The sequence below is a fragment of the Plasmodium knowlesi genome (assembly GCF_000006355.2).
Source record: "Plasmodium knowlesi strain H genome assembly, chromosome: 7".
NCBI lineage: Eukaryota > Apicomplexa > Aconoidasida > Haemosporida > Plasmodiidae > Plasmodium > Plasmodium knowlesi.
Window position 1 is genome coordinate 740,192 of NC_011908.2, and position 12,454 is coordinate 752,645.

A 12,454-nucleotide genomic window follows, 5' to 3' on the forward strand; every position below is an offset into this window, starting at 1 on the left:
GGTCGTTCGATTGAGGCATCAGAAATTCGGATTGCTTGAGCGCGCTTGTGTGGAAAAAGGACTTGAGTCGGCAGAAAATTGGTTCGGCGAATGGACACGCGGAGCATTCAGACGCCGAACACAGTGAGAATAATTATTTTTTGCTTAGGGGGTCTTATACTAGCAGGGCACCCAACATTGAGTGCGCTGCGGGAAGGAGGAGCCTAGAGGAGGCCGAGCGAAATGCCACAAGAACTCGGCGAAAAAAAGCTGATTAGTAATCCCCCTTTACACCGCTACGGAGAATCGAGATGGTGGAAGGCGAAGTTAGTGTGTGTGCCCCGCACGACCTGCTAAACAGGTACAGAAGTAAGTACGGTAAAATAGACATCGATAAAGCGAAGGACATCGTGCAGGAGCACTTTGGCATTACGGAGTTGAAAGAAAAGCAAGTGGAATGTCTAAACGCAATTAAGAACTTCGAGCATGTCCTTAACATCATGCCAACAGGAGGAGGCAAATCACTCATCTACCAAGTAATCCCACTGCTCATCGGAGGAATCAGCATCGTCATTAGCCCGTTAATCTCCCTTATGTATGATCAAACAAAATCACTAAAGAAAAAAAATATTGTTGCAGAGACGATCAATAGTTCACTCGATAAAAAAGAAAATGAAAAAATCTTGAGCCTTCTGAAGAATTACAACAATTGCGATATAAAAGTTTTGTATATAACCCCTGAGACAGCCACTAGTGAATATTTTATTATTCTTTTGAAGGAGCTTTATATGAATGAGAAGATCGCTCTGATATCTATTGACGAGGTACACTGCATAAGTACCTGGGGATGCGACTTTAGGAAAAGCTATCGTAACTTAAGCAAAGTGTTGAAGGTGTGTCCATACGTGCGCGTGTATACCTGCACGGCTACCGCCACCAAGTCTGTAGAGAGGGACATCATTTTGAACTTGAACTTGGAGGTACATCGCGGGGAGCAGCAGCAGAAAACACAGACTACTTACCAACCGAATGATCAGACGAATAGGCAGACGAATGGCCTGGCGAGCGATAAGCAGAATGATATATCTAGGGAAACGCAGAGAGATGCCCCGCGCAGCCGGGACCTAGAGGAAGGCACCTTCAACTTGCTGAGAATCGTACGCACATCGTTCAACAGACCCAACCTGAAGTACGTAATAATATACAGCGACTTGATCCACACAGAGAGGAAAAGAAGCATTCTTCACATCATAGAGGAGAAGAGAAATCTGGATAAGATAGGTATCATATACTGTTTTAAGCGGAACACCTGCGATGAAATTTCCATGTACTTAAGACAACAAGGGTTCCAAGCCCTGAGTTATCATGCTGGGTTGACCACCAGTGCAAGGAAGAGAATACAAGAAAAGTGGCTCAACGGAAAGGCTAAAATTTTAGTGGCGACCATAGCATTTGGCATGGGTATCGACAGAAAGGATGTGTCCTTTATTATTCATTTTAATTTGCCCATGTCGATAGAAAATTATTATCAAGAATCTGGACGTTCTGGCAGGAACGGAAACGTCTCCTTCTGTTACCTATACTACTCCAAGGAAGATGTAGAGAAACAGTCTTACATCATTCGAAGCAGATACTCCAATTTGGACCAGCAAGACATCACCATACAGAAGAAGTTCGAGAAGGAAATATACAATCTGGAGTGCATGCACAATTTATGTGTCCAGGAGAAATGCGTGCGTTCACAGATCCTGGCGCACTTCGGCGAACGTCCACCCGCCAAGAGTATTAACCGTAGTGGAAACAGCGACGATAATTACTGTTGCTCATACTGCTCAGACGTGAAAGGCTCCAGAGACAAAATTGAGCAAGTCATTAAAATGTATCAGGATGCGCACTGGAATATCCAGTCTAAATACAACAGAACGAGTGAAGATAACTACGTGAACTCCATCACGAGGGACATCAACGAAAAGAAGCATAAGCTAAGTGACTATTCCGATTCGGACAAGGAACGTGGGCTAGGTCTCTATAAATTAACAAACAAAAAGATCAAAGGATTTGTTCCCTTCCAGAGGGCATCATCTATAATTTCCAAGGATATACGAGATAAGGGTATCAGTGAAGTTATGAAGGAGCTGGAGAGAAGGGAAGAGCTGATGGAGAACGAGCCGGAGGAGCGGACCCCCAAGATTAGGAAAATGAGGAATTCCATTTCACTCTTCAATAGTGTGAAAAAGACGCCCGTGTTTTCGTCCTTTAAAGTTCCCCGCAAGTTGTAAGGGTGGCGTAAAAGCACGCAGACCCATACATACGCATGTACAGAAGCGTATGCACAGGCGAATAATTATACCTCTACCCCCTAGCGCATGTGTGTCTCCCTGAGGAAAATTCCACAACAATTTTTGGGGTATCACCAATGGTCTATGCCCCAACGGAAGTGTTCACAAACCCGTGTGGTCACGCATACATCTGTATGCCAGAGTGTGCATGTATGTCCCCCAATAGGGTCCTCCTACATCTGCAGGAGAAGTTTCCGTACAAACGGTTAAACTAGTGAACAGGGAATATATACATTCTGAGGGTATACACTAAAAATACACCTGTAAAATATTTTTTTTAGTAAAAAAAAAAAAAAAAAAAAAAAAAAAAAAAAAAAAAAAAGTAATTTCCGCCGCACGGCCATCTAATAGCCTGCACAAAAACGTCGTACCCCTTGGTACGGCATCATTTGCCCTTTCATTTTTGTGTACGTTTCCGTTTCCTCTTTTTTTGCGTGAAGAAGGGTGGACTTGGAAAGGGTCACTCGAATGACCAAGTAGGCGAAGATCAACCAAGTCCACACCCTGCATAAGTAGCGAGAATATGTAAAGGTGTCCATGCGTCGTTACATACCCACTGGTATCATCACGCAGGTGCCAACCCCCCGTGTATGTTTATGTTTTCCCCACAAATCAAACCATTGAATTGCGAATCCATAGAGATAAATTTCAAAAGGAATAACCCACGGAAGATTCCCTAAAGGAGTAATGTGTCGCGCCCATATGTGGTGATGTGGTGAACTGATCAAGTAGTGAAGTTGTGAAAGCGCCATGCGTTCTGTTTTTCCAAATCTCCTCGAACTATTCAAAATTTTTGTACACCTCTTGACACTGCTCGCACACCATTGGGGCATGTGGTAAGCCGAACATTCGGCAAAAGTTGCATTTGCAAAAAAAAAGATAAGTAGACCGCAGGGGGAGCCAACAAGCATTCCTTCAAAGTACAAATACAAATGGAAAGACCAGCAAATCAGCGGGTGGGTGACTCGGCAATTAGTAAATTGGCAATTTGTAAATGCGCAAATTGACAGATTAAAATTTCCATCGCTTACTAAAAAAAAAAATCCGCTTCATGTCTTAACAGCCTCCTATGCGCGCAATTTTTGCGAGAATAAAAATTTTCGAGACATTTTCATGCGTTTCGGCACCCCAGGAAAGAGGAACAAAATGGTGAATTATAAACCGGTGTAAAGACAAGAATTTGGAAAGTTAAAAATTCGAAGTACCAATTTTGTTCTGTGACGATTAAAAAAAAAAAAAAAAAAAAAAAAAAAAAGAGCCTCCATCACCGCCGTTTTTTTCTCTTTTCACTTGAGTAGGACATATTTAAAAAAAGAAAAGAATGTTGGTGTGCACGCGAAACCGTTGTTCTGGTTGTCGCGCCTGTTGTTGTTGTCAAAAGGGGGCAGAACAGCAGAAGTGAATGGAGAAGAACTGGAGGGCATTTCACCAGTCAATTTTTCGCGTCAATCGGGCGTTGCCCCACGTTTGCAACAGCTTTGGTGTAACATCTATTTTTTTATTCTCTTAACTTTTACCATTTAACATTTTACTTTTAACTTTTTAATTTAAAATTTTATTTTCATTTTGGCTGTTTTTTTTTTTTTTTTTTTTTTTTTTTTTTTTAATCGTCCAAATGGCTAGTGGCTACCTGGCAAACAGTTTTTAAAACTCCCCTCCGCGCTCCTAACGTTCTACGTTTGCGAAGTTTTTTCCGTTGCACCGCTTAACCGTTTTGTTGTGGATTTTTATCCACACAGGACGGTTATTTGATATTATTTGTCCGATTGTGTGCACTCTTCTAATCATCTGCGATCTTTCCTCAGATCTGTAAAGGTATTGGCGAACCCTGGGTGGGGTGTAAATTATCATGTCTTTAACCGTTTTTAACCCTCTCTTAAAATTGTTTACTCTAGCAAACCGTTGGAGGGCACAGCCAATTCACCTAAACATTGGGTAACACATCTCTCCCGCCAGTCTGGTTAGCACGAGCGTGAGAAGAAGAAAAAGGCGAAGAAATTGTTGTCTAAAATATTAGCACGACCGCTAGCAAATTAATTGGCTAATGTGCTAATTGGCCAAGCAACAAAAACGGCAAACCTGATATATCGTTTCCCCCACACACACACACCTCCCCCTTCGATGAGATGTTTCTCTTCCGCTGGGGAAAGAAAGACCCCTCGGAAAAGGAGAACCTGGTTAGCTACAAACTCCAGGCGGCCCCAAAAGAGCCTTTGATTAAATGGAGGCAAAAAGACCAAACAGAAAAAAATGCCAACAAGGAGAAAAGGGCACCCATCAAATTTAAGGCTCCACAAAACTTGAAAAATAAGAAAAAGAAAAACTCCTTTTTTAGCTTGGCGGGATTTAATTTTTTTGGAAAATCCAAAAGGAAAAGGACTCCCAAAGCGGCAAAAAGGAACTCCAAGAAGGAGGAGTCCCCGCAGAGGACGGAGGTGAAGAGTATCATCAAAAAATTCGAGTTCTCCAAGGGGGAAGAGAGGAGAACCTCCAAAGGAACAATCAATGTAGGTAAAGCAAAACTGTCTACACAAACGAGCGCCACAAAAGTTAACCCCCGAAGGAATAGCGTTCACATCGATCCAATCGCAAATGAAGAACTGTTGGAAGTTCTAACGGAGGAGGAAAGAAAATCCATCGAAGTTGTTACTCTGATAGATGGATCTTCCAATGGTGACAACTCCGGGACAGACAGAGATAGGAAAGATGACTCTGGCGAAAAGGACGTCCCAGCAAAAGTAAAATCTGCCTATTCAGTTAAGGGACAAAATAGTGGCACAAACCTGAGAAAGAATAAAGACCTTTTAATGAAAACATCCGGTCTTCTGGAAGAGAGTTGCGAAATAGGGAAGAAAAAAAGTTATCCACCAAAAAACAAACATGATGAGAGTGATATCGTTACTACTACCAAGGGAAGTACACATCCCGAAAAGGAAATACAAACAAAAAAATCGATTCTAAAAAATATTATAAAAATGCCACTATCGTATGCATCTAGGAGTTTCAAAAGTGATGTTTTAGCGACAAAGGAATCAACCAAATTGGTGAAAGGGGGAAATGAAAAACGGGGAGAGAAAAACGGAGAAACGAAGGAAGATGCGCACAAGTTGAAGAACACTCCTGATTCGATCCACCTGCAGAACGACCAAGATAAGGGTGATGTCTTATCCCCCTCCGATGTGAGTGACACCAGGTCAGAAGACACCAACTACAGCGGGAAAATGAGCTTCAACAATTTTATTCCCAAGTTTAAACTTCCAGGTAAAAAAAATGCTTCTCCGATGATTAGCAGTAAGCTCAAAATGAACAGAAAAAATAGCATCGTTGGAAACAGCTTTGACAAAGCGGATGATCCACAAGATTTCAAAGGAGAGGAATTAATTCTTACGTGCCAAGACATACGTGCGAAGAAGAATAATCTCGTAGGACGTGCTAAACTGATGGAGAAGAACCTACGCAGAAGAAAAGGAGAACCACAGGAGGATGAAGCCAAGAGTATACATCGTAAAATGACAAAAGACATTTCTGAAGGAGGTCCGATTCCTTTCAACCTCCAACCTCCCCTTCTGTTCACCGAAAATTCCTTCGACATATGGTACGTCTTCCCGCTTGGTATTATTCCAATAACACTCATTATGTTTTAACTTTTGCGCATAGTCAGGTGGACACATCCTGTCAATGCCGCTGCTGCTATGTACGTTTTTTTTTTTTCGTGTCATCCCCCCTCAAAAATATATAAGAGGAAAACGACTTTTTCCTTTTTTCCCTCACGGCAGCCCAATATCACCTATCGAGGACATCATAGAAATTATTCATTCGATTTTCAATAGTAACAAAGAGGAGGCAATTGCGAAGCTGAAAATGTGCAAGGAGAACAACGAGAAGGTAAGAATAGATATAAACCTCGCGCGAGACACAACAAATTATTTCCTTCTGTGCATCCCCATGGGGACTCCGCAACGGGAAAAACCCCTACATATGCATACAAACCGATCGTTATACATATACTACTTCGCCGTTTTCCCCGATGTACAGTGTTCCAGCATGCTAAAAATAACCTTGGATAAACTAAACGGGCCGCAGGATTCCGTGCTCACTAATTTAACCAAGAACATGTAAGGCATATTAGCGAAAAAAGTTAACCGCTGATTTTCCAAGCACTCTGTAGAAACCCCCTAATTTGTGCACACTATCTGGAAAGAACCGCTTGTACTGCACGGTTCCTAATGGCAAACATTTCCCCCTATTTTGTAGGTCCTTACAACGGGATTACTTGATCGAAGTGAATGAAGTTATGAGGGCAGTTAGTGAAGATTAAAGGGCTCCCACGAGCACGGCATAACACACACGTCAAATTGGAGCGCACCTGAGAAGGCGTATTTTCCCCCTACCATGTGGAACTTGGTCGGGGTAGACAAATGTGACAAAACGGGGCCAACGAAAAAAAAAAAAAAAAAAAAAAAAAAAAAAAAAGCCACGTAAGCCCAGCGGGAAGAACTAAGCTAAACTACACCGAAAGTGCAATAATATTTCAGTTAGCACAAATTAGAGATGAGCCTGCCTGACTGTCAAACACGTAGAGGGTACCCAGTGAGGTAATTTGATATAAATACAAAGGGTTAAAACAAAATACTGTGCGACATATACGTAAGCGCCTAACGCAGCCACTTACTTCGGCGCGTCTCCCACTCTCCTAATAATTTTTGATGTACTCCTGCTGCAACTTGTAATCAGCCAGGGGTAGGTCCAGGCAGCCGGGGGCTACGGCATCCACATCCACCATGGCTTTCTCCAAAATGCCTGAACACGGCAAGGTGGATGAATAATTCCTAATGTACATATCCACTTTGTTTCTAAAAATTCGATGGCCAGGCATGCCCTTAAGGATGCCCAAAATTGGCTTTAACAATTCAAATGCACTTGATAAGCTGCACAAGCTGGAGTTTTCCTCCAAATAAGACTTGTATGCGTCTAAAACTGTTCTTCTGCTGAACGCCGTGTGGGGGGGCTTCTCATTGTAGACGAGCTGATCCGTTTGGGATAAAACGGTGGTGTTTTCCATACACGCTCGTCCAAGCATAACCCCATTGAGGGGATTCACATGATAGTTTTGTACTTGTACGTACGTTTTTTCGCCATCACATTTGTCTTCCCTAGGTAGGTAGCCATTTAGCAAAGCCACAGCTTCCTCTATAGTTTTGATCCCTCCATTTAGGGTAAATTTCAAATGGGGATATAACTGACAGAGGGTGTACACTTTGGAGTACTGCAATGGGGGTACGGACCTATTCTGTTTCGGGTCCAATCCTTTTAACCAGGCTTTTCTTGCATGAACAATAAAATGAGTACATCCTACAGAGGATACACATTCAATAAAGGATCTCAGGAAGGGGAAAGAATCACAATCATCAACCCCTGTTCTTATTTTTACAGATACAGGAATTTGTACTTTTCTTTTAATTTCGTATACTATATTTCGTACATGCTCTGGTTTTTTCATCAAGTATGCTCCAAAGGCTCCTTTATTGGCTACCTTGGTACTTGGACAGCCTACATTCAAATTTATTTCATCGTAACCCGCTTGTTCCACTAACACGGCTGCTTCCGCCAGGGACGTGGGATCAGATCCACCCAATTGACAAACGACTGGGTGTTCATTGGAGTTAAAACCTAGGTACTCTTCTAAATTATTAAGATTGTATAGCAGAGTATTGTCTACAATCATTTCAGTCCACAATTGAGCCCTTCTTGTAATGGTTCTGACAAACGCCCGAAAGTGTCTATTGGTGACATTTATCATGGGGGCAACCTGTATAAATGGAATATTTTCACATTTTTCTTTTTCAAAAATGTCGCTAAGACAGGTGGATATATCTTCTAACTTGAACTCTTCCTCACCGAATAGGTGTATGCTCTCCTCCACGTTCCTTTCTGCTGCTACTGACATGCTGATCATAGTTCTCTTGTTTTGTTTTAATATCTTCTGGTGACGACGAATGGACTTGTTGCTAAAGCAGTAAACATTCCTCTTAGATTGTCCACTACGCCATAATTTTTCCTTCCCACGTTTATGTAAATTCTCCCTGTTGTGGTCACCATCTAGGTAGTATGCCCCAACGAGAGGATGCCTTCTTTGCGTGTTCAGCTTCGGCTGCCCATTGTTGAGGGGACGCGCGAGGTATAGGCAAGCGGCGAAGTCTCTCAAAGGCGCAACTCGCATTTAGCGTTCAGGGGGGGGGATGCCGCAGCGGTAGCGGCGGACCCGGGCTTCAAAAGAATCCAAAAGAAATAGGCGAAAAAACGGAAATATATGCCGCCGGATAGGTAGCCGAATAGCTGACCAGATAGGCGACAACATAAGCGATCAAACTGGCAACAGAAATTGCCAACAAAAAAATGGTAACCAAATTAGTAATCAAATGAGCGACCAACAGCAGAATCAAGTCGGAAAAGGCAAGCGGGAAAAATGTGCCATTTCGAGCAAATCACGTGCTCTTCATTTTTCCTTCAATTATTTCGTCAATTTTTTTTTTTTTTTTTTTTTTTTTTTTTTTTTCCTATTTTGGCTAGTTCAGAATATTTACGAAAAAAATATGAACAAGAAAAAAAAAAAAAAAAAAAAAAAAATAGCTATTTTAAGCTACATAGTATAAAATGTTCCCCCCAGGGGAATAAAAGGAGACTGTTTTAAAAGGAACGGCTGTTGTGTTTTCTTCTTTCGTATTTAATGAATTAGGTTCTACACAAAGGTGAGATAAACATTTTTTTCTTTTGTATGAACTTAAGGTACCCAAGAGGTTGCTTCCTTTTTCATTGTATCTGACAAACATATCCTTTGTGCCATTTTGTGGGTGCCCCTTTTCCTCGTTTCTATGTCATCTCATGCGGCATTCGAACTATCATTATATAAAATACACTTTGAGGTGAACGCGTCGATTAAAAAGTTGAGTACGCGTTCGCCTACATCTTTATAATTCATGCTGTAAACCCGTACAGTGCATACATGTATGAACATACACATGTGTTCATCTTCCCCTTTGCTTACCCCCCTTGGACGAACCCAAATAGGGACATGCTTGCACACTCCACCAGCATTGTCCTGCATTCGGCACAATCTTCTTGAGTACGCATATGCCATAGCTCATCGTTGAGATGTACCTTTTGCAAAGAGGAAAATCAGTTTCAGGAACTAATGCCTGTGAGTACCCTTGGGTGGTAGAACCCACTTGTTCAGAGCTTCAATGGGAGGACACTTTCGCGAGTATTTATACCCCCTCAACCGCATACCTAAGCTGTGCGCATTAATCTGACCCCATCAGGGGGGGGAGGGAGGAGTCCAATTGGGCGAAAAAAAAAAAATATATATAAAGGTGTGAAGCGCTCGATGGAGCAACTTCCAACGATGAGCCAAAATGGAACCCTGAATTGTATTATAATAAATGAGTACACATAAAAGAACGAAGCACATAAGGGGGCTCCTCAAAGTTTTACAACACATACAAATTATTTACACAATACACGTTCTCTTGACGTATAAAATTTCTGTACATTTTGTAGACCAACCTGGTAAGCACGTGACAGTGCGTTACGTCGGAACTACGTGTTCATTCATGCTTTTGGCATGGACCAGAATTGTTCTTGGGGTGACATATAAACATACCGCATGCGCGGAAGAAATGTAAAACCAACGTTTTAAAATGTTCACATAATGCGGTTATCATTTTTACATATGGCAATTTTTAAAAGGCAAAGTATGAAGTTTTTTTTTTTTTTTTGTTTCTTTTATTCACTGAATCTACCTACGTGCGGTGTGCTCATACATCACCTCAAATAATTACAATGAGCGGCAAATGCGAGTAGTGTGACGCACGAAACATTGTTTTTTTATACCTTTATTTTTAAGATGGAACTGCTTTCACACTAAGGAGGTATGCTTTACATGAGGTAAATTGAATAAACATAACAGTTGGCACATTTCTTAATATGTTCTTAATCTATATCTTTTTTTGCCAGTTCGAATAAGAGAAAAAAGAAAAAAAAAAAAAAAAAAAAAAAAGTACACTGTGTTCTTCGATTCTTCGATTTTTTTTTTCTTTCTTTTAAACTCTTGGTGGTAGATTAAAAGTGAATCTTAAAGCTACGCCACGAAGGCGTTCAAAGGTGTGGCTTTCCTTTTTTTCGTGCTTTCCCCTGTGAGCTAATTCTGTGAATTGAGTTTTATTTCTGCTTCACCCAGCCCAGTACACAAAATAATTAGCAGACTTGAAGGCACATAAACAAGCCTCCTAATGCAAATGTATACTTACATGTATGTATATATATGTAGAATAATATATACCTGGTTCGTATTAAAAGTTTTGGCTGAGAACAGGTTAGAAAATAAAAAGGAGCGCTAGGACGCACACTCTTCTACATTTTAAGCATTTGAGATTTATTAAACAAGAAACAGCTTTTTCGGTTCAGTAATTTTTTTTTTGATAAAAGTAAAATGTTACATTACCTTAAACCTAAACTTTTACTTCATCTTTATTATTACCTTTTTTGTTTAACCTTCAAATGACTAGCTATTATCCTTTTTTCTTTAATTTATCGAGTTTATCTTTTTTTCCTTCAGCTGTACCTCAAACGTAAGTACGTAAATGTATATAAGTATATATATACATAACATACTTGCGAACGCTCTTTTTTGCGTGTTCTGTTTTGTTTGTTTTTTTTTTTTTTTTTTTACCTTTTGGAACCTAATATTTTATGCCCTCCTTAATACAAAGGATAGCCGCGAAAGGTTAGTCGCTTGTAAACACATAGGGTATACAGGCGATGCTGCGGTTTTGACGCGCATTTATATGTCGTAGCATGAATTAAGTAACGTTTTTTTTTCCTCTTTTTTTTTTTTTTTTTTTTCTGTTGTAAAACATTAATAAAAATAGATTGGCGTTTCTTTCTCAACTTAAGAAGAAAGAAGGAAAGGCCATCACCCATGCAGGAAAGGCGCGGAAGCAATTTTCTTGGGTTCCAACGTTAATAAAAAGTGTCAGTTTTTTTCATTCTTTTTGCATATTCATTTTGGATATTCCTCTTGTATATACCCCTATTGGAAATTCCGCTGTCAATACAGCTTTCACTCCCGCTTGTGTCTGTTTTTTTTTTTTTTTTGAACGTGGAGGCCTCCCAACCATCGCAGCGCACCTGTGTGTGGCCTCACCCGTAGTTTCGACGCGGGGAAAAAATGCTCATCGTTTTCTTTAATAGTCTAGCGAGCTACTTCTCGCGGTGTTAATCCCAAGGGAAGAAAAACAAACACAAGCATGACCTCGAAGTTAATGGCCAAGCCGAGAATATAAAAAAAAAAAAAAAAAAAAAAAAAAAAGGAGCCTATCTGTACATGCATGCATACGGTAGAGGAACCACGTGTACATATGTGCATACACATGTACGTGCATGAATTTTATATCCTCCTATACACCTTTCCTCGAGCACGAGCGCGCAGACTCCTGATAATAGTTTTATTTGTTTTGCGAATCCCTGTAAAAGAACGCTATTTTTCGTCCTGCTACGGTGTGTATTAACAAATCGACGTTAACAAAAAAAAAAATGCTATGTAACCGCTGGATGGAAGCAATGATCTGTTTGGCTATATAGCTATTTTTTTTTTTTTTTTTTTTTTTTTTTTTTTTTTTTAAAAGTTATTTATGACCACGTTTATTTCGAAAATTTTGGGGAGTTCGTCCTGTCTGTGCTGAAAAGCAATTTCCACACAAGCGTGACGAGTTGCGAGAAGGAGAGAAAACGCAATAGCTGAATTCCCGAGTCTCGGAAAAAGGAAAAAATATACCAACATCGAATCGATAAAAGGAACCACAAAAAGATCAGTCGCCCCATGGCTACCAAAAAAAAAGAATAAAAAGTAGGACTATTTTGAGAGGTGTAGGCACCTTGACAACGCTATTTTTGTGCTTTATTTTATGGTATATATATGTATATTTTTTTTTTTTTTTTTTTTTTTTTTTTGAAGCACAAAGATAAAAAAGTACAAGAGTATAGGAATACGCAGACTGAATTCGCCCCAATTGCAAGGCGGAAAAAAAACACACCAAAGCGGGACAGCAAATTTGTGGACCTGCTACACTGCACGCATG

At 40.5% G+C, this 12,454-nt stretch overlaps 3 protein-coding genes across 3 annotated transcripts; 2 read left to right on the forward strand and 1 right to left on the reverse strand.

The window, feature by feature from the left end:
- Positions 1–290: 290 nt before the first annotated feature.
- Positions 291–2,258, forward strand: PKNH_0716600 (ATP-dependent DNA helicase Q1, putative; the record flags this gene model as incomplete). Its single annotated transcript, XM_002258421.1, has 1 exon — positions 291–2,258. One exon carries the CDS (start codon positions 291–293, stop codon positions 2,256–2,258), a length of 1,968 nt encoding a protein of 655 aa, XP_002258457.1.
- A 2,186-nt stretch (positions 2,259–4,444) lies between these two features.
- PKNH_0716700 (conserved Plasmodium protein, unknown function) lies at positions 4,445–6,636 on the forward strand (the record flags this gene model as incomplete). The annotated part of the gene is made up of 4 exons (XM_002258422.1): positions 4,445–5,913; positions 6,095–6,203; positions 6,354–6,433; positions 6,573–6,636. 4 exons carry the CDS (start codon positions 4,445–4,447, stop codon positions 6,634–6,636), a joined length of 1,722 nt encoding a protein of 573 aa, XP_002258458.1.
- Positions 6,637–7,011: 375 nt separating this feature from the next.
- PKNH_0716800 (dihydrouridine synthase, putative) lies at positions 7,012–8,538 on the reverse strand (the record flags this gene model as incomplete). Its single annotated transcript, XM_002258423.1, has 1 exon — positions 7,012–8,538. One exon carries the CDS (start codon positions 8,536–8,538, stop codon positions 7,012–7,014), a length of 1,527 nt encoding a protein of 508 aa, XP_002258459.1.
- Between the last annotated feature and the right edge of the window lie 3,916 nt (positions 8,539–12,454).